This window comes from Macrobrachium nipponense, chromosome 23 (assembly GCF_015104395.2).
Source record: "Macrobrachium nipponense isolate FS-2020 chromosome 23, ASM1510439v2, whole genome shotgun sequence".
Lineage (NCBI taxonomy): Eukaryota > Metazoa > Arthropoda > Malacostraca > Decapoda > Palaemonidae > Macrobrachium > Macrobrachium nipponense.
In genome coordinates, this window is record NC_061090.1 from 68,701,969 (window position 1) to 68,721,968 (window position 20,000).

The 20,000-nt window shown below is 41.3% G+C and overlaps 1 protein-coding gene across 1 annotated transcript in view; it reads right to left on the reverse strand.

Moving 5' to 3' along the window:
* The window catches only part of LOC135198102 (POU domain, class 6, transcription factor 2-like), a 14,378-nt gene extending 1,183 nt beyond the window's left edge, over positions 1 to 13,195 (reverse strand). Inside the window, exon 1 of the mRNA XM_064225563.1 lies at positions 12,756 to 13,195. Coding sequence (XP_064081633.1) covers positions 12,756 to 13,195 — 440 coding nt within the window. The remainder of the gene's footprint in view (positions 1 to 12,755) is intronic.
* Positions 13,196 to 20,000: the final 6,805 nt, after the last annotated feature.

A 20,000-nucleotide genomic window follows, 5' to 3' on the forward strand; every position in this document is an offset into this window, starting at 1 on the left:
AAATCTTATTCAACCTGCTATTGCTTCATTTGCTTTGTATTTTACGTCTTTTTGCATGCCCAGTCCTCATTTTCTCTCATTCAAAGCCACGAGAGGGAAACGAAAAACTAAACTTGATTCAGAATATAGCTTAATTAGTCGTGACGTTTTTACTGATAGGAGATATTACAACAACTCAATCATAGCTGGAAAAAATAGAGCTGTTGGGTTGGAGTTCAGTGCCAAGCCCTTTCACATTGATGCATGTATCGTCTAAATACAAATGAGACAGTATTTTAAAAATGGTCATAATGTGAACGAAAGGAAAAAGAGCCATCAGATGGTAAATTTTAAAGATATGAACAGAAGAGATATTCTACGATATGATAAAGGTTGAAAAGGCCAAATAACAAGATTATCCCAGTGAAGCCATACAGAAATGAAGAGCCAGTTCCCCAGCAAAAGATGTTTGATCGCTACAGATCTTCTCAATCGAGAATATTGGGAAGAACAAACAACTGCAGAGGGCAAATGTAGGATGATTGATAGCCTTGAAATTTCTGATAAAAGATTTGATTGGAAATTGAGAGGCGAGGAGTTTAACCTTTCCACGAGAAGACTGTGTGAATCAGTGTGTTCAGCCTTCACTCTTAAGCTTTTATATACCTTTGAATATTGGCTTTTATAAGGGACGCGGAAATATATGTTTCAACTTCAGATGTTTCAATATTTATATAAATATTCTCTAAGAATTAGGGTAATTGTATACATGCATATAAAAGTATATATACATGTATGTATGTATGTATGTATGTATGTATGTATCTATGTATGATGTATGTATGTATGTGATATATATGTTTATTATATATATATATATATATATATATATATATATAATATATATATATATATATATATATATATATACACCCTTGTTCATTATGTTTAGCCACTTTTTAGCTACGTTTGGGTAGCTTGTTCATAAAGCAGAAAACTGTACGTTCGAAATTCTATTTTACGTAGTCACGTTCCACTTTTGTTACTGAAATATTTTGTGCTATGGCAGCCTTGAAAATGCAATGGAATATTGAGGAACCCCGCTGGCCATGATAAATGATGATAATATATATATATATATATATATATATATATATATATATATATATACATATATATATGTGTGTGTGTGTGTGTGTGTGTGTGTGTGTATTCATTATACTATATATCTATGTATATGGGTATTTATATGTATACATGTAAATATACATATATACATAAATATTCATGAAGATGTCTAGGTAAACAGTTAACAAGAAAGGCTAGATATATAAAACTCAATGAACGAATGTAGTTCATAAAACCTCCCTGAAAAAATAAGTGTATGTGGTGGTTATTTCTAAATCCAATTAACTAGAAAATTAGCCACCAAGATTTCAATCCGAGTTATGAAACACCAACACACACACGCACACACATGCATGCAAAAACAAGCGAGTATGCGCACGCGCACACATATGAAGGCAGGATAATTAAACTCTCCTCAACGGCCTCAACAACATGCAATACTCCGCGGCAGGCGACAAACAACAACATTACTTGGCGTAAAGTATTACTGTAATAAAGTTATCCACCCGAAATAACAGATTTTTAGTCCAACTCACTGTCATGAAGGACACAGAAATGCGGTGTGATTTACTTATGCATTTTATAGCTTATTATTATTATTATTACTTTTTTTTATTTTTTTATTTTTTTTGCTCTATCACAATCCTCCAATTCGACTGGGTGGTATTTATAGTGTGGGGTCCGGGTTGCATCCTGCCTCCTTAGGAGTCCCTCACTTTTTTTTACTATGTGCGCCGTTTCTACGATACACTCTTCTGCATGAGTCCTGGAGCTACTTCAGCGTCTAGTTTTTCTAGATTCCTTTTCGGGGAACTTGGGATCGTGCAATTTCCACTGGCATATCCCATATCCTTCTTATTTCTATTTTCAGATCTTGATACTTATCCATTTTTTCCCTCTCTTTTTTCTTCCAACTCTGGTGTCCCATGGTATTGCGACATCAATGAGTGATACTTTCTTCTTGATTTTGTCAATCAACGTCACGTCTGGTCTATTTGCACGTATCACCCTATATGTTTCTGATACCATAGTCCCGAGGATCTTTGCCTGATCGTTTTCTATCACTCCTCAGGTTGGTGCTCGTACACTTATTACCGAAAGGTAGCTTATGTTTCTTCCACAGGCCCATCCTTGGAGGGCTCTTTTGCACTGAATCATGCCTCTTTTTATACTGGTTCTGTGCAAGTGCCGGACATTCGCTTACTATGTGGTTTATGGTTTCATTTTTCGTATCTCATTTCCTACATATGGGAGAGATGTTATTTCCGTCCATCATTCTTTGAAATATCTGGTTCTTAAGGCCTGATGCTTGCCGGCTGTTATCATTCCTTCAGTTTCCTTCTTTAGCTCTCCCCTCTGTAGCCATTGCCATGTGTCATCGCTGGCTAGTTCTTTAGTCTGTCTCATGTATTGTCCGTGCATTGGTTTGTTGTGCCAGTCCTCTGTTCTGTTTGTCATTCTCCTGTCTCTGTATATTTCTGGGTCTTCGTCTACTTTTATTAGTCCTTCTTCCCATTGCACTCTTTAGCCACTCGTCTTCACTGGTTTTCAGATATTGCCCCCAGTGCTCCGTTCTCGATGTGACGCAGTCCTCTATACTTAGTATCCTCTCCCTCCTTCCTTTCGTGTTATGTATAGTCTGTGCGTATTTGTTCTTGGGTGTTGTGCTTTGTGTATTGTCATATGTTTCCTAGTTTTTCTGATCTATGCTGCGGAGTTCTGCTTTCGTCCATTCCACTATTCCTGCGCTGTATCTGATTACTGGCACTGCCCATGTATTTATGGCTTTTATCATATTTCCGGCGTTGAGTTTTGACTTGAGTATCGCCTTGAGTCTCTGCATATATTCTTTCCTGATCGTGTCCTTCATCTCTTGGTGTTTTATATCCCCTCCTTCCATTATTCCCAGGTATTTGTATCCAGTCTCATCTATGTGTTTGATGTTGTTCCCATCTGGTAGCTTTATCCCTTCAGTTCTTGTTACTTTGCTCTTTTGTATGTTGACTAAGGCGCATTTTTCTATTCCAAACTCCATCCTGATGTCCCCAGATACAATCCTTACAGTTTGGATTAGGGTATATATTTCCTTAATGCTATTACCATACAGCTTGATGTCGTCCATGAACACCAGATGGTTAATTCTGTTGCCTCTTTCCTTGAGTTGGTACCCGGCATCCATCTTCTGTAGTACTTTTGTCATGGGAATCATGGCTACTACGAAGAGTAGTGGGGACAGTGAGTTGAGTCTCCCTGGAAGATCCCTCTCCTGATATTAACCTCTGCTAGTCTTATTCCAGAGCTTGTAACTATTGTATTCCAGTTGCGCATTGTATTTTTGAGGAAGCTGATGGTGTTTTCCTCTGCCCCATATATTTTCAGGCATTCTATTAGCCATGTGTGTGGTATCATGTCGAAGGCTTTCTTATAGTCTATCCATGCCATGCTTAGGTTGGTTTTCCTTCTCCTACTGTTCTTCATTACCAGTTTATCTATCAGGAGCTGGTTTTTTGTGCCCCTACACTTCCTTCTGCAGCCTTTCTGTTGGTGGGGGAAGGTTTTTGTTCTCCCTCTAGGTAGTTGTATAGCCCTTTTTCCACTGATGATACCTGTTAGTAACTTCCACATTATTGGTAGGAAGGTGATAGGCCTGTAGTTACTGGCTATATTTCCGTTACTCTTGTCTCTTTGTACTAAGGATGTCCTTCCTGTGGTCATCCATTTGGGTGCATGTTGATTTGAGATACAATGCTGAGGTTGTTCTGCTATTCGTGGGTGTAGGGCCTTGAAGTTTTTGAGCCAGTATCCATGGACTTCATCGGGACCTGGGGCTTTCCAGTTTGGCATTTTCTTTAGTTGGTGTCTGACTGTGTCTGCTGTGATCTCAGTGAATCTTTCTTTTATTCTCCCGGTTTCTTCTTCCTTGACTTGTTTTATTCTCCCGGTTTCTTCTTCCTTGACTTCCTGGAGCCATGTTGCATGTTTGGTGTGTGATACCGGATTGCTCCATATGTATTCCCAGAGTCTCTTACTTGGTTCGGCTTCAGGAATTTCTTGGTGGTTGTCTTCCCCTCTTAGTTGGCTGTATAGTCTTTTCTGGTTAGGTCCGAATAGTTTGTTCTGTTGGTATCCCTTATTCCTGTTCATGTACCGTTGGATCTTATGTGCTTTGGCCTTAAGCCTCTGTTGTACATCTTCTATTGTGTTGTTTAGTCCCCTCTCTTGTACTTTGTATTTCTCGTTGAGTTCCTCCCTTGTTTTCTTGCTTCTTAGCCTTTTTCTTTTTTCCGCCATCTCTTTCAGTTTAGTCAAGTCAGATCTCATCACCATGATTTGCTTTTCCAGTCGCCTTTTCCAAGGAGGTTGCTGTTTTGGTTTCTGTTGGGTTGTTTGTGCTGGTGGTGTTTGTGTTCGTATCCCCATCAGTTCTGCTACTAATATTATTATTATTATTATTGTTAAAAAGGATGGCAGAATTAAGCGAGTTGATTTTATATATTGTTTTTTCTATTTTCCTTGCAATTCGCTTCTCAGGCTCAGCGATGTTTCTGAGTAACTGGCCAATATTCATATTGGAAATTTTCAAAAATTATAAATGCTGAAGGAATCTTTTATTAGAACAAGATATCAGGTCCAGGTCAAGCAGGGGTCGTCGTCAGTGCTGGTATTATTCTGTAGGCATAGTTCAGCTCGGGCCGGGGTCGTCTTAGGTTTAAGGGCTGGTATTGGTGCTGGTATAGCTGGTATCACGTGACGTTTCGACCTTCTCGTAGGTCATCTTCTGACGAGTCGGTTGAAGTGACTGTAGCAAGAAAGTTTGCGGAACGGTATTTATAGCGGCACGGACCTAGAGTTGCATTCTCATTGGTCGGGCCGGTCTTGGGCGAAGCCGTGGATCTCGCCTCGAAGGTCTCGGTGGGGATTCTCTCGTGCGAGCGCCACAGTGTGCGTGCCTGGGGATGAAAGTCAGGAATTCCGTCTGTAGCAGGAATCGTATCATCCTGTGGGGTTTCCTGGTTATCTGGCATCGTCGGGGGGTGGGGGTCGCTCGCTGCTCTCCGGGCGGCGGTGGGAATGAGAAACGTTTCTTGAGTGATATTTAAGTTTGGTTTCTCCTTGCCTATATGGAGGGCTTCTAGGAGGCGCAGACGTCGGGGATCCGTTGTTTGATCTATTATGGTGATATTAGGGATAATATCATTTCTTCTTATCCGTTTGTTATGAGCAGTCCTGGCGTGGTTGAATATGGCTCCTTCTTGGGCATGGCAGGAGATTCGCTTGGAGAAACGCATGGAGGTCATACCGACGTATTTGCCGAGGCATCCTCGGACGGGGCATGTGTAACGGTAGACCACACTCGTCTTCTTCAAGGGATCCTGCATGGGCGCCAAAGGATTGTTTCTCATCACCAGGCTGCTCGTCTTCTTCGTTTTATAATATATAATCATCTTAATATTTCTGTCTGGGTCGGCGGGGCTGACGTTTTCCTCGATGATCTTTTTGAGGGCTTGTTCATCCTCCTTGTACCTCCGGTGGAAGTGCCCCTTGTAGAAAAGCTTGATGGGCTCTGCAACGTCGGGGCGGGGTTCCCGGTGGTACCAGGCTTCCATACCTTTCCTTATTGACTCATCAACAGCACGATTGGTGTGTCCGTTGTCGACGAGGACCTGGGCGGCGCGCTCCAACTCACTGTGTGTGTCATTCCAGGAGGAGCAGTGTGAGAGGGCCCTCCTGACGAAGGCGCTGATGGTGGAGCTGATTACACCTCCTCAGGGCACTCACTCTCACCGTTCATGCACATTCCCAGGTTCGTCGGCTTCGTGTACACCCTCGTGCTGAATCCGGAATCTCGCTGTTCGACAAGGACGTCAAGGAAGGGGAGGCGGCGATCTTGGCAATGTTCAATCGTGAACGTGAGCAGCTGTGGTCAGGAATGCATGTCGCAGCTGCTCTATCTCATCCTGGGAGTCGGCGCAGACGAAGGTGTCATGAATGTAGCGCACATACATCCTCGGTTTCCTGGAAATCTGGAAGACCCTCTCTTCGACGGTACCCATATAGACCGGCCCGACCAATGAGAATGCAACTCTAGGTCCGTGCCGCTATAAATACCGTTCCGCAAACTTTCTTGCTACAGTCACTTCAACCGACTCGTCAGAAGATGACCTACGAGAAGGTCGAAACGTCACGTGATACCAGCTATACCAGCACCAATACCAGCCCTTAAACCTAAGACGACCCCGGTCCGAACTGAACTATGCCTATGGAATAATACCAGCACTGACGACGACCCCTGCTTGACCTGGACCTGAAATCTTGTTCTATTAAAAGATTCCTTCAGCATTTATAATTTTTGAAATTTTCCAATATGAATATTGGCCAGTTACTCAGAAACATCGCTGAGCCTGAGAAGCGAATTGTAAGGAAAATAGAAAAAAACAATATATAAAATCAACTCGCTTAATTCTGCCATCCTTTTTAACAGCATTTGCCTAAAAGAGGGTCTTTTACCAAAATATTATTATTATTATTATTATTATTATTATTATTATTATTATTATTATTATTATTATTATTATTATTATTATTTATAAGGTAAACGATATTAAAATAGAAATTGACTTGAAATTCATTGAAATTCAAGCTTCCAAATAACAAGTTATTGTTATTATTATTATTTTTTTTTTCTTTTCTTTTCTTTTTGCTCTATCACAGTCCTCCAATTCGACTGGGTGGTATTTATAGTGTGGGGTTCCGGGTGCATCCTGCCTCCTTAGGAGTCCATCACTTTTCTTACTATGTGCGCCGTTTCTAGGTCACACTCTTCTACATGAATCCTGGAGCTACTTCAGCCTCTAGTTTTTCTAGATTCCTTTTCAGGGATCTTGGGATCGTGCCTATGATTATGGGTACAATTTCCACTGGCATATCCCATATCCTTCTTATTTCTATTTTCAGATCTTGATACTTATCCATTTTTCCCTCTCTTTCTCTTCAACTCTGGTGTCCCATGGTATTGCGACATCAATGAGTGATACTTTCTTCTTGACTTTGTCAATCAACGTCACGTCTGGTCTGTTTGCACGTATCACCCTATCCTTTCTGATACCATAGTCCCAGAGGATCTTTGCCTGATCGTTTCTATCACTCCCTCAGGTTGGTTCTCGTACCCCTTATTACTGCAAGGTAGCTGATGTTTCTTGCACAGGCTCCAGTGGAGGGCTTTTGCCACTGAATCAGGCCTCTTTTTGTACTGGTTCTGTGCAAGTGCCGGGCATTCGCTTGCTATGTGGTTTATGGTTTCATTTTTCGTATTGCACTTCCTACATATGGGAGAGATGTTTTATTTCCGTCTATCGTTCTTTGAACATATCTGGTTCTTAGGGCCTGATCTTGTGCCGTTGTTATCATTCCTTCAGTTTCCTTCTTTAGCTCTCCCCTCTGTAGCCATTGCCATGTGTCATCGCTGGCTAGTTCTTTAGTCTGTCTCATGTATTGTCCGTGCATTGGTTTGTTGTGCCAGTCCTCTGTTCTGTTTGTCATTCTCCTGTCTCTGTGTATTTATTCTGGGTCTTCGTCTACTTTTATTAGTCCTTCTTCCCACGCACTCTTTAGCCACTCGTCTTCACTGGTTTTTCATTATTATTTATTATTATTATTATTATTATTATTATTATTATTATTATTATTATTATTATCTTCCAGATGATGAACCATATTCACATGGAACAAAGCCACAAGAGCCACTGACTTGAATTTGTAACCTTTCAAAGTATATGGAAGTTAAGGGGTTATACGGAATAAAACATGAGATGCACAGTTGATTATATAAAAAGTGGTTTTACACGGTACATTCTTTTATCATTTTCCAAACAGTAAACTACTCGTTACCATCAGTCAAAGTAAGAATATTCAATGAATATAATTTATTATTATTGATTAATGATTCATAGGACAAAGATGAAATCTTTATTATCAATACTGGGTCTCTGTTCATATTTTATTAAAGCTATTTTGACTGAAAGGGATCTAGGAAAGGAGCTTAAACTAAATCCTGTGAACAATTTACGGTAAAAAAAAAAAAAAAAAAAAAAAAAAAAAAAAAAAAAAAAAAAAAAAAAAAAAAGAGAGTATGAAATAGCTTTTTTTTATGGATAGAATTTTTTTCGTTCCGTAATTCCATTATCGCTTACACAGAATTGATCTGACACGCTAGGAACGTATATCTGAAATTTCCTTTTTTTTTTTTTTTTTTTTTTTTCACTTTAAGCCTCGATTTCTGCTTACCTTCCTGGGGGTCTCTCTCTCTCTCTCTCTCTCTCTCTCTCTCTCTCTCCTAAACTCATAAAAAGTATTACATTCTGTACTTTGTACTCTGAATTCTAAGAATTCACGGAATAAACTAAAAAAAAAAATGAAAAGCTTCCACTGATCATTTTTAGAGATAAGTAGGGAAATTATTTTGCTACACTTTTAATAAGATCACGTAGCATGGATGATGAATTCTCTCTCTCTCTCTCTCTCTCTCTCTCTCTCTCTCTCTCTCTCTCTCTCTCTCTCTCTCTCGTCCCCATAGAATATTCAGACTACGTTATTCATTCTTCTGTATTTTGGAATTTAAACCTCTAAAGCTAATTTTTATTATTTTAGGTTTTATATAAAATATATAGTTTTAATGCCATAACGGCGAAAGCGTATCTAATAGATTTTATGAATTCCCTCTAATCTTTTTTATCGTTTATCCTCTGATTCGAATAAAGACAAATTCTGGTAAACTGTCGATTTTTTTCACTAATTAATAAAATTTCGGCATTATACAGTGTGTTGGAAATAAACATAGAGTGAGAGAACCTACAAAATATTAAAAAACGCATCCAGTTATATGAATCATGTGATGGAAATTAGAATAATATTTATTTTTATTTAGATACATGCATATATATTGGTATAGTATATATATATATATATATATATATATATATATATGATCATTATATATATATATATATATAATATATATATATATAGATACACACACAGATCTGTGTGTGTGCATTAACATAGCATGTTTCCGCACAAGCAAAGTAAAACGGCAAAATGATTAACCAGTGACCAGCCTCGCCGAAATGTTTTACTGTTTCTCCTTTGGAGAGATCCATTAGGCAAGCGAGGAGGAAGAGAAGGGAATAGTTGTCTGTTTCTTTCCCATGTCCAGATTTATCCCTAAGGTGAGCTACGAATTAAGAAGGAGAAGTTCGCCTGAGCGTCATCGATCTCGATATATGTACTAAGCGTTTACGCGGTTTATTGATACACATATATGATGCTACTTACTAAACTTTATCTCATACACGCACGAACGTGCACACTCATACACAGGCACACACAAGGACACATTATACATATATATATATATATATATATATTATATATATATATATATATATATATATATATATATATAATATATATCTATATATATATATACATATATTTATATATATATATATATATATATATATATATATATTATAGATTATAGATATTATATATATATATATAATGGTAAATGGTTTAGAGTAAAATACGTGGATTCCTTGCCAATTTTTTAGAAAAAAATGCCCATGCTAATTTATATATGATGAAAATTGAAATTAGATTAATGAGATTTATTTCTCTATATGCAAGTTTCATTATACACTTATTATGTAATTAAGTTAAACACAACAGTTAATTAAACGTCTCTTGTTATGTCTTTCATTTGAAAAATAAACTTCAGGAATAACAGATCATTCCACTTCCCGCTGAGAAGGTATTGTTTATCCTGATTAAATCTCACAAAGAATCCAAGTCCCTTTTTTTTATTTGACAGCAGACTCATCCATCTTTGTTGAACCGGAATTCTTGGAGGGAAAGGAAGGAAGAAACGAGGGAGAAGGAGACGAGAAGATTAAAATGTAGACTGAGAAAACCTCGAAATTCTTTTTGTTTTATAATGTAAAGTGAGAGAGAGAGAGAGAGAGAGAGAGAGAGAGAGAGAGAGAGAGAGAGAGAGAGAGAGAGAGAGAGAGAGAAGTTAACTTGCTAACGGTTTCCAATTTACCTGCCATGAAACTTTTCATTGCCTTTTCTCAGTTTCCTAGCTGGTTCAAATTGAAAAAAAGTTAAGCTGAATATAAGGGAACACCCGTCAGTCCATCTCTTCCCATAATTGCACAGACTAAATTGTTTTAAGAATCACATGGATCAGCGCAATTTCATTTCTCCACTGCATTTTTTTTTTTTTTAATTTCTTGTTATTTCCATTCCTTTCCATATATTTCAATTTATGTTTATTATTATTTTTGTATTTAATCTTATTTCCAGGCTTGGAACTCCCTCATGTCTCCTGTTTTCCCTGACTTTTCTTCTTCATATCATCATTTAGCATTCTTCAAAACTAGGCAGCAAAAGTACGCTAGATTGCCAACTACTTATGTTTCTGCACAAACAGAATGAAGATAAACGGGAATGAAGTTCTCAATGGAATACTGAACGTTCCAACTGGAATATTTTGGGAATCCCAACTCGTACCCTCTTTGGAATTCCGGTTAGGACCAGCGTAAAACTATGGCCTTATTTTTCTGGCGTCACATTTTTCTTTGGGCCTTCTGTTGCGTCGGTTTTCGGGCAGTGTATTTCCATTTCCCGTGGCCGATTGTCGCAGAAAATGAAGACTGGTTCTGGTCGCTTGTGCAATAAATATTTATTGGAATTGACTCACAAAAATTATAAGGAAAAGGCAGAGAAATACCATATTAAAAGATAAGCGTGAAGGACAAGCAAAGTATATTGATGATAAGTCAGTCAATAGAAGAATGAAAATAAAAGAATTTTCCAACAAGTATTTATTTTTATTATTGATTATTATCATTATTATTATTTATTATTTTAATTATTTTGTTTATTATTATTGTTAAGCAGGAAGAAGAACAAAGACCCTTGTAAAAAAGGGGTAAGTCGTGGAAAGGACAAAGGCGGAGTATATTGAAATAACTCAGCCAGTAAACGAATAAAAAAATTATTACTACTACTATTACTATCATTATTATTATTATTATCTTATTATTTTGGTTTAAACAAAATAACTGCTGCTTCAGCAACTATTAATCTTATAAAGAGTCTTCTCTATCTTTCTGATGACGGCTTTCTCGTTGTCGTTGCTTAGACTGGCGAGCAACGCACCAAAGGGCATGGTAAAATTCGGTTGAGTCATTTGATTTATTATTGCTTATACAATTCTCTCTCTCTCTCTCTCTCTCTCTCTCTCTCTCTCTCTCTCTCTAACGCGACGTTCCTCTGATCGACAGGACAATTATCAAGCGATAACTGCTGAGGGACTGAATTCCAGTGGTTTGTTGTTGTTGTTTTTGATTTAGCTGACCTTGTGTCAGCACGGGCTCTTGCTCACAGAGCAGTGGCGAGTCCTTCTCCTTTTATCGTGGTGTTGCGAGCTCTCCAGTACGGTCAGAGCACTTCTCCGGTAGGTCGAGTTTTTATTGGTTCCCGGGAAGGTGACTCATACGGCGGGTGTTGACTAGTCTTGCAGACCTTCTCAGGTAGGGGGTATCACCGGGAGCCTCTTGATTGGCTTCTACCTGCGTGACGTCACCCCTGGTATTATTCTCATGTCGGTGTTCGTTCCATGCGCGCTGGTACTTTCGTTAGGGGAGAGGGGTGGTGGTCCTCCCTACACACGTCGGTATCAGGAACGCTTCTTGGGTGGTATTGAGGGGAGGCTTTTCTTCGAGGATGAGCAGCGCTTCTAGGAGACGCAGACGTCGTGGGTCAGGTGCTCTCCCGATGATCTTAGTATTCCTGACGATGTCGTCTCTCGTGATATTTCTGCGGTGTACTCCGCCCCCGGAGGATATCAAAACTTTTCTATAAAGCCTTCATGCACCACCAATACAAAGGAAGAAGAAGCAGCCATGTAGAAAAATAATAGAGGAACACGTCCGCCCCATGGAGGAAGGAAAGAGAGTGTCCCTCATTATTTTACTACAAGGAATCGGCGTACGAAAGACCTCCTGATGAAGAACAACCCCTCCCCACCGGCAGGAGACCCCCTGAAGCAGTCCAACGTCGTCTACCGATACGTATGCCCCGCCCAAGGATGCCCTGGGATTTACATCGGCATGACGACGATGCGCCTGTCAAAAAGGATTTCCTGCCACGCCCAGGAGGGCGCCATTAGGCACGCGCCCTTGCAGTACACCGCAGAAATATCACGAGAGACGACATCGTCAGGAATACTAAGATCATCGGGAGAGCACCTGACCCACACGTCTGCGTCTCCCTAGAAGCGCTGCTCATCCTCGAAGAAAAGCCTCCCCTCAATACCACCCAAGAAGCGTTCCTGATACCGACGTGTGTGAGGAGGACCACACCCCTCTCCCCTAACGAAAGTACCAGCGCGCATGGAACGAACACCGGACATGAGAATAATACCAGGGGTGACGTCACGCAGGTAGAAGCCAAGCCATCAAGATGGCTCCCGGTGATACCCCCTACCTGAGAAGGTCTGCAAGACTAGTCAACGCCCGCCGTATGAGTCACTTCCCGGGAACCAATAAAAACTCGACCTACCGAAAACCGAGAAGTGCTCTGACCGTACTGGAGAGCTTCGCAACACCACGATAAAAGGAGAAGGACTCGCCACTGAATGGCTCTGTTTTGGTGTGGAGTAGGGTAGGAAGGAAGTGGGTCTGGCATTTGGGACCTGCGTGTTTCTCTGTGTGTACAGTGTGCCTTCTGTGAGTCTGGGGTCGCGGTTTTCGTGGGGCTTCGTTGGGGTTGCTTGCTGTTTCTGTGTTTGTGTAGGTGGCTGGTGGTGTTGGGTTTTTTGTGATTGTGGTCCTGTTTTATGTGTTTGCTGGTAGTGTTGGGGTCTGTGTGATTGTGGTGGTTTGTGTGTGTGTTGTTGGATTGGGTGCTGCCATTGTTTGGCGAGATCTCTTTGGGGTTCTTGCTGTGTGGTAGGTGGTTGCGAGTGTGATGTGTATTGTGTGAGTTTTTGTTGTTCTGTGGTTGGGGGAGGAGAGCCTTTCATATTCCATATTCTTTTCAGTCTTTCCATGCAGCCCTTGTACCATGCATGGTGTCCCTTGTGGCAGTTAGGGCATCTGGCTGTTGTTGCCTCCTTCTGCTTGTCGATGCAGTCACTTGTTGGGTGTTTCCCACTGCAAACACCGCATATAGGCTTAGCTGTGCACTCCTGCTGGTGGTGGCCAAATCGTTGGTACTTAAAGCATCGTTAAGGGTTTTCAGAGGCGTGAAAACCTCGGTGTGGTATTTCCCCCATGTCGGGATGTCTACGAAAGGGGGCCTTTTGCCTTGGAAAGTGACAAGGACTTTCTTAGAAGGTTCTTTTGCCTTGTTTAGGCATCTTTCCGCGTGTACTACTCCTGGGAGCTTCTTGATGGGGTCGACTGGAAGGGATGTTGGGTATCCCAGTATGATACCTTTTTCAGTTTTCTGTGTGGGGTCTAAGTACTGGAAGTTGTGGTTGCTTTTGAGTATGTCTGCTGATTCTTGGTTTCTGGGTGTGATAATAAACTGTCCTCGCTTGTTGGGTTTGGCTGTTATTTGTATGTTGGGGTGTTTGTGTTCAAGATCTTTAACCGCCGTATACGTCGTCTGATTTGGAGTGAGGATTACCTTGAATTTGTGTAGTGGGGGAAATTCTTTTAGAGATTGTGTGTCGATTTGGGTGTTGTCTTGTGATGTTGCAGGAGGTTGTGTGTGAGTGGTGTTAGGTGTCTTTCTCATTTTCCTTAATTTTTTTCGGTTGCCAGCTACCTGGTAGTCATTGTCATCGTTTCCATGTGTATCATAGTCAATCAGAGTTTGTCCATGGTGGGGAATGGTAGGATAGGTTGTTTTATTTGTCTGAGGGGGGGTGTCATCTAGGGCTTTGGGAGAGTGAAGTCTTGGTCTTTGAATCTTGGGAGAGTTGTCATCAGGGGAGCTGCCGGCTGATCTGGTCCGTCTTCTAGTCATCATTGTCTTAGAGGGTGATGGTTTGGTGGGAGATGATGAGGGAGAGGGTGATGATGCCATTTATGAATGATCCAAGTAGAGAGAGAGGGTTTGTGAGGTGAAAATGTGTGTGTGTGAGTTGCCTGAAGGGCTTGGTTTTCAATTACAATAAGTCCTGGCTTATGGAAGGCGCCAGCCTATGGTTTCCTGTGCTACTTGCAATATAGTATTGCGACAGTAGGAAGATTTGTCTCTTTGGTCTTGCTTCTGTTGGAGTTTTTAGACCTCAAGGGCTACCAAATGTTTCACAAGAGAGACGGTGTTAATAAGAGAAAGTTATTTTTTGAGAAAAGGAGGAGTAATATTAAGTCTTCAAATTGCTTATAAGAGTGAGAGAGCTCTCTCAAATCTTATTTTTCCTTGCTGAGCGCGCCAACTATAAAGTCGGCAGGGCTAAAATGCAGGGAAAGTCTGCAGCAAGCTGATTGGCTGGTGGCCGAGAAGCACAAGCTTGAAAACCTACAAAGAAGCTTGAAGGTTTTTGTGCTAGCTTCTGATTGGTCGGTGGCTGCCGGTGGGTAGGAGTCTGGGCGGAGCTGGGGCTGGAACGGGGCGGAGTCTAGGAGCGGTGTGGAGCGGAGGTGTTGCTACCACGGATGCCGAGCAGCCACTGCTCCCCACCAGCCATTCCTCCCAACATCCCTCCTTTCCTCCCACCCCGTTCATGAGAGTAACACCCGTACCGGTAGTCAGGTTAGTGCCCCAGAGCCCCCCACCAACAAACATAGCTACAACCTCACACGTGAAGAACTCAGGAGGGAAATAGCAGCGGTAGTATCGCAAGTTCTTCACCACTTACTCCCAGAGCAACACTTTACTGCAGAGCTCAGGAAAACACTGGTATCATTGATAAACTAAAATGGAGCAGAACAATCAAAACCCAAACAACACCCCAAATGACGAAAACAGCACACACTCAACCCTAAAAATCCTTCAATGGAACATAAACAGTGCCAACACCAAATACGCCACACTGCAATCACAGGTGCTCGTAGAAAAACATGACGTTGTCCTCCTACAGGAAACGCTTGTTAGAGAAACCAACAAATTCTCTTTTCAGGGATACACAGTATACAAAACCCCACACACAAATGAAAACAGAGGTTTAATCACCCTGGTGAAAGCAACAATTCCATCAGAGAAAATAAGAAACATAGACTGTGGGCAAAGGCATTGAAACGCCTAAGCATCCAGAATAAGGCTAGAAAATACCTCACTAGTCATTCACAACATATACAAAGGCCATGACAAAATCCTTGAAGGAGAAAACCTCTTCAGTGCTGCCTCCAGAGAAAACACATTCTTTGCAGGAGACTTCAATGCGCATCAATCCATGCCTACGATCCCAACAAACATACAAATGCAGCAGGCAGGACACATACATCTGCTCCTGGAAGAATTTCCTGAAGTGGCACTGCTAAATGACACAAACGAAGCTACTCACCTCCGAGGAGGTAGACTGGACCTGAGCTTCGTATCCCAAAACCTGAAAGAAGAATGTGCATGGAAAGTGCACCCAATACTAACCAGCGACCACTTTGCAACTGAAACCAGCATAAAAATAACAAAAATTCCCCCTCCACCACCACCCCCGCCAGCAGGATGGAGACCGGACCTGGCAAACTGGCCCACTTTTGAAAACCGAATGACTGAGTGGGCAACACAGTACCTCCAAACTCCGGCCCAAAACATAAACACACTTCAAGAGGACTTTGTGAGTAGCCTGCATAATGCAGCAAACATCTCCATGCCTAAGAAAACTTTTACCACTAACCAAACCCCCCACAAGGACAGCTGGTACTACAACACAAGAATAAAGGAAATGAACTCAAGAGTAAATAGGACAAGAAAACTCTTCAGACGCAATCCCACTGATGAGATGCATGCTCTCCTAAGAGAAGTTATAAACCATGCAACACAAACTGCCAAAGAAGTGAAGCAAGAAACCTGGCTTAAATGGTGCTCACAGACCACCCGACTTACTCCCATTGCAAAAATGTTCAAATGGTTCAACAAAATATCAGGAAAATCCAAGATAACACAACCACACCATCCTGACCCTCAAGCTGAAGCAAACAGACTTGCACAGCATTTTGCCGACAGGACCAAATCGGCACACCTACCACAAACCACAAGAGAAAGGCAAGTGGCACTAGACCCAGGGAGATGGAGAGTCATTAACACGGCCTGCAACATCCCTGATGATACAGACACTCCATTCACACTAAAGGAACTGGGCAAAGCCTTCAAAAGGAACAGACACAGCCCCTGGAGCAGACATGATCACATATAGCATGCTGAAGAACATGGGAACGGCAGCCAAAACAGTTCATCTCCATATAATCAATAGAACATACACAGAACGCAGTAGACCCACACAATGGAACCAACAAAATACACAGCCGATTCCCAAGCCCAAAGAACCCAACTCCTACAGACCCATCTCTCTCATCAGTTGCACAGAAAAGACTGCAGAGAGAATGGTGCTAAACAGACTGCTATGGAAAACAGGACCTCTACACCATCGCCTATATGCCTACAAAGAGGGCATAGGCACACAGGAATGCCTAGCAGATGTCATGTCCACAATCAACGAAAGGAAAGCAATAGTAGTTTTTTCTGGACTTAGAAAAAGCTTATGAGCTAGCCAGTGCAGCTGCCATCCTTGAAGCCTTGGCTGACAAGGCGGTAAAAGGCAACCTTTTAGCATGGGCCAAAGGATACACGCAAAACAGACAGGCTAGAGTCACCTTCCAAGAGCAAGCTCGGACTTTCTCAGTCTAGAGAATGGAACACCTCAAGGAGGCATACTCAGCCCCTTCCTTTTCAATGTTTTAATGGAAAAATTAGCCACAACCACCCTACCCAATGGAGTTGAAATATTCATTTATGCAGATGATGTCTGCCTAGTCAGCACAGACAGACACAGATCTCACCAGAACATGCAGAGTGCAATAATACAAATTGAAAATAAATGCAAAGACCTAGGTCTAAAATCAACACTGCAAAGACAAAAGCAATGGCCATCAAACACAGTCTAGACCCAAATGAAATACAGCTCATGGGTGAACCCATTGAATGGGTAGACAATTTTGTGTACCTAGGAGTTAACATAAACAAGCAACTCTCCCCACGCAAAGAACTTGAAATACTCAAGCAGAAAGTCAAATGCAGACACAATGCCATGAGGAGGATCACCTCTCTACAACAGGGAGCAGTATATCACGCCCTCAGAACCTTCTACATACAAACAATAAGGTCAACGGTTGAGTATGCCGCACCTGTTCTCACCAGTCTCTCAAGCACAGAGCAAAAGAGCCCTGAAGTAATTCAAAACAATGCCCTGAGACTCATCACAGGTGCTCCAATGTGGACTAACTTATGCATCTGAGACATGAAACAAAACTACAGTCTCTGACATACAGAATAGAACCAGAGAAACACGTCCATCCTGCTAAAAACCTTAAAAAATGAAAGGAACTGTCCACTAAAAGAGAGATCAAAAAGTGCATTGATCTCCACGAAGATCTAGACCCACCCAAGACATACTCTGGCAACCTTTTAGAAACACTGAGAAGAGTAGGCATGCAAAAGCATGCTGCTGACATCAGAGAAGACTCTCCTCTTGCTGAGTATGTAGAACCAGCACCCTGGAAATCAGAACTCTTCAATATCAACTACACAGTCCTACCGGCAAGCAAAGAAGCATGCACCGTTTCAACAGCTGAAACAAGCAGCACAAGATTCAATAAGGAAAATGACAGCCACAAATGAATACTTTACAGATGGATCAGTAGACCTCAGCATTCCTGCAGCGGCAGCAGGAGTCTACTCAACATCACTAAAAGGGAGCTGGAGGCTCTCAGATAACGCCTCCACTCTACAGACTGAGCTGATAGCAATCACTAAAGCGCTAGAAGACTCTCAACACAAACTAGGAAACACAACTATCCACACCGACTCAAAAGGAGCAATACAAGCCATCACAAAAGGCAAGGCAAAAGAAAATATCAAACTCCTGACAAGTATATGGGCAATTGCTAACATCCACCAAAAATCAGAAACAGATAGATTACTCTCAACTGGATTCCAAGTCACATAGGAATCCAAGGAAATGAGGAAGCAGCTCCTAGCAAAGAGTGGGTTGCACATTAACAACATAGGTATTAAAATCAGCCACTCACTGACTCAACTTAAAAGCAAAGCCTCAGCATACTGTCAAGTGCAAGAAGAAAGCAAAGTCAGGAGAGCAGTCTTTGGAGGCTCTAACACTGCAAAGTGGTATGTAGACACCACCAGTCTGCAACCACATGACATTCCCAAAGATATGTCAAGAGCACTAGCAGTCATAATTCATCGTCTAAGGCTGGGATACCAATGCACTTGGCAAAAGATAGTAGGCGATCCCAGGCCATGTAAGTACTGCGAAAGAATTCCAGAAGAACCTACCCTAGAACACTACCTCTTAGGACTGTCCAGAAACGGAGCAACTAAGAGATAGGTACATAGGAAATGAACGCACAACCACTCAAATCACAAAGCACATTCTAGCAAACACCCATGAATTTAGCAGGTTTCCTATGCTCCTACCCACCACCTAGTAGGAACAGAACACAACCCTGACTGACAGCACATGATGCCAACAATCACGACCACTACCACATCCCAACCTAACCCACATAACATGCAAGACAAAAAAGACAAACCTCTTTAACAGACATCCCCAGTCACCTCTTCCCTCCTTCATCACCCTCCCCTCACGCTCATCACTATCCATCCACCACACTCACCAGACAACACACACCCAAAGAAAGCGGACCGGAAAAGGATCATGTCTCCGAAATTCACGAGCTACCTTACTAGCTAACTGTGCCTACAACTCAAACCTTCATTCTTCCAATCTGTTGGTCTCTCCTACTAGCCAACACTTACTACTATCCAGCTTTTCCTACGACTGAAGGGTACCTTAGGGTTTAAAGGGTTTCAACCTTGCCCATCAAATCCTCCATTCAATATCAAATCACCTTCACCACATCATTATTGATCACCAATAAAGATTGCATATTCCTAAGCATCTCACATCTCATACTAATATGAATTACGGGCTGCTCTGTGAGCAAGAGCCCGTGCTGGCACAAGGCCAGCTTAATCTTAAACAACAACAACAAAACAACACTGGAATTCAGTCCCTCAGCAGTTATCGCTTGATAATGTCCTGTCGATCAGGAGGAAACGTCGCGTTAGAGAGAGAGAGAGAGAGAGAGAGAGAGAGAGAGAGAGAATTGTATAAGCAATAATAAATCAAATGACTCAACCGAATTTTACCATGCCCTTTGGTGCGTTGCTCGCCAGTCTAAGCAACAACGAGAAAGCCGTCATCAGAAAGATAGAGAAGACTCTTTATAAGATTAATAGTGCTGAAGCAGCAGTTATTTTTAACAAAACATGTCTACGAGAGGGTCTCCTTCCGAAATATTATTATATTATTATTATTATTATTATTATTAGTAGTAGTAGTAGTAGTAGTAGTATAGTAGTAGTAGTATCAAAAAGAAAAATATCTGGTAAAAAGATAGGCGTGAAGTATAAGCAGAGTATATTGAAGATAAGTTAGTCAGTAAACGAATGAATGGAGATATAATTTTACAGTTTCGTGTTATTATTGTTATAATCATTATTATCATTATCAGTTCACAGTCATTGATAGTCAATTTTTGTGGAACCATTTGGATCTTAGGACCTTGCATCAAAATTTCCCCTTGCCAGTTTAGATAATGACTTATCCAGTTATGAGAAGAAAAAAAATAATATTAGTG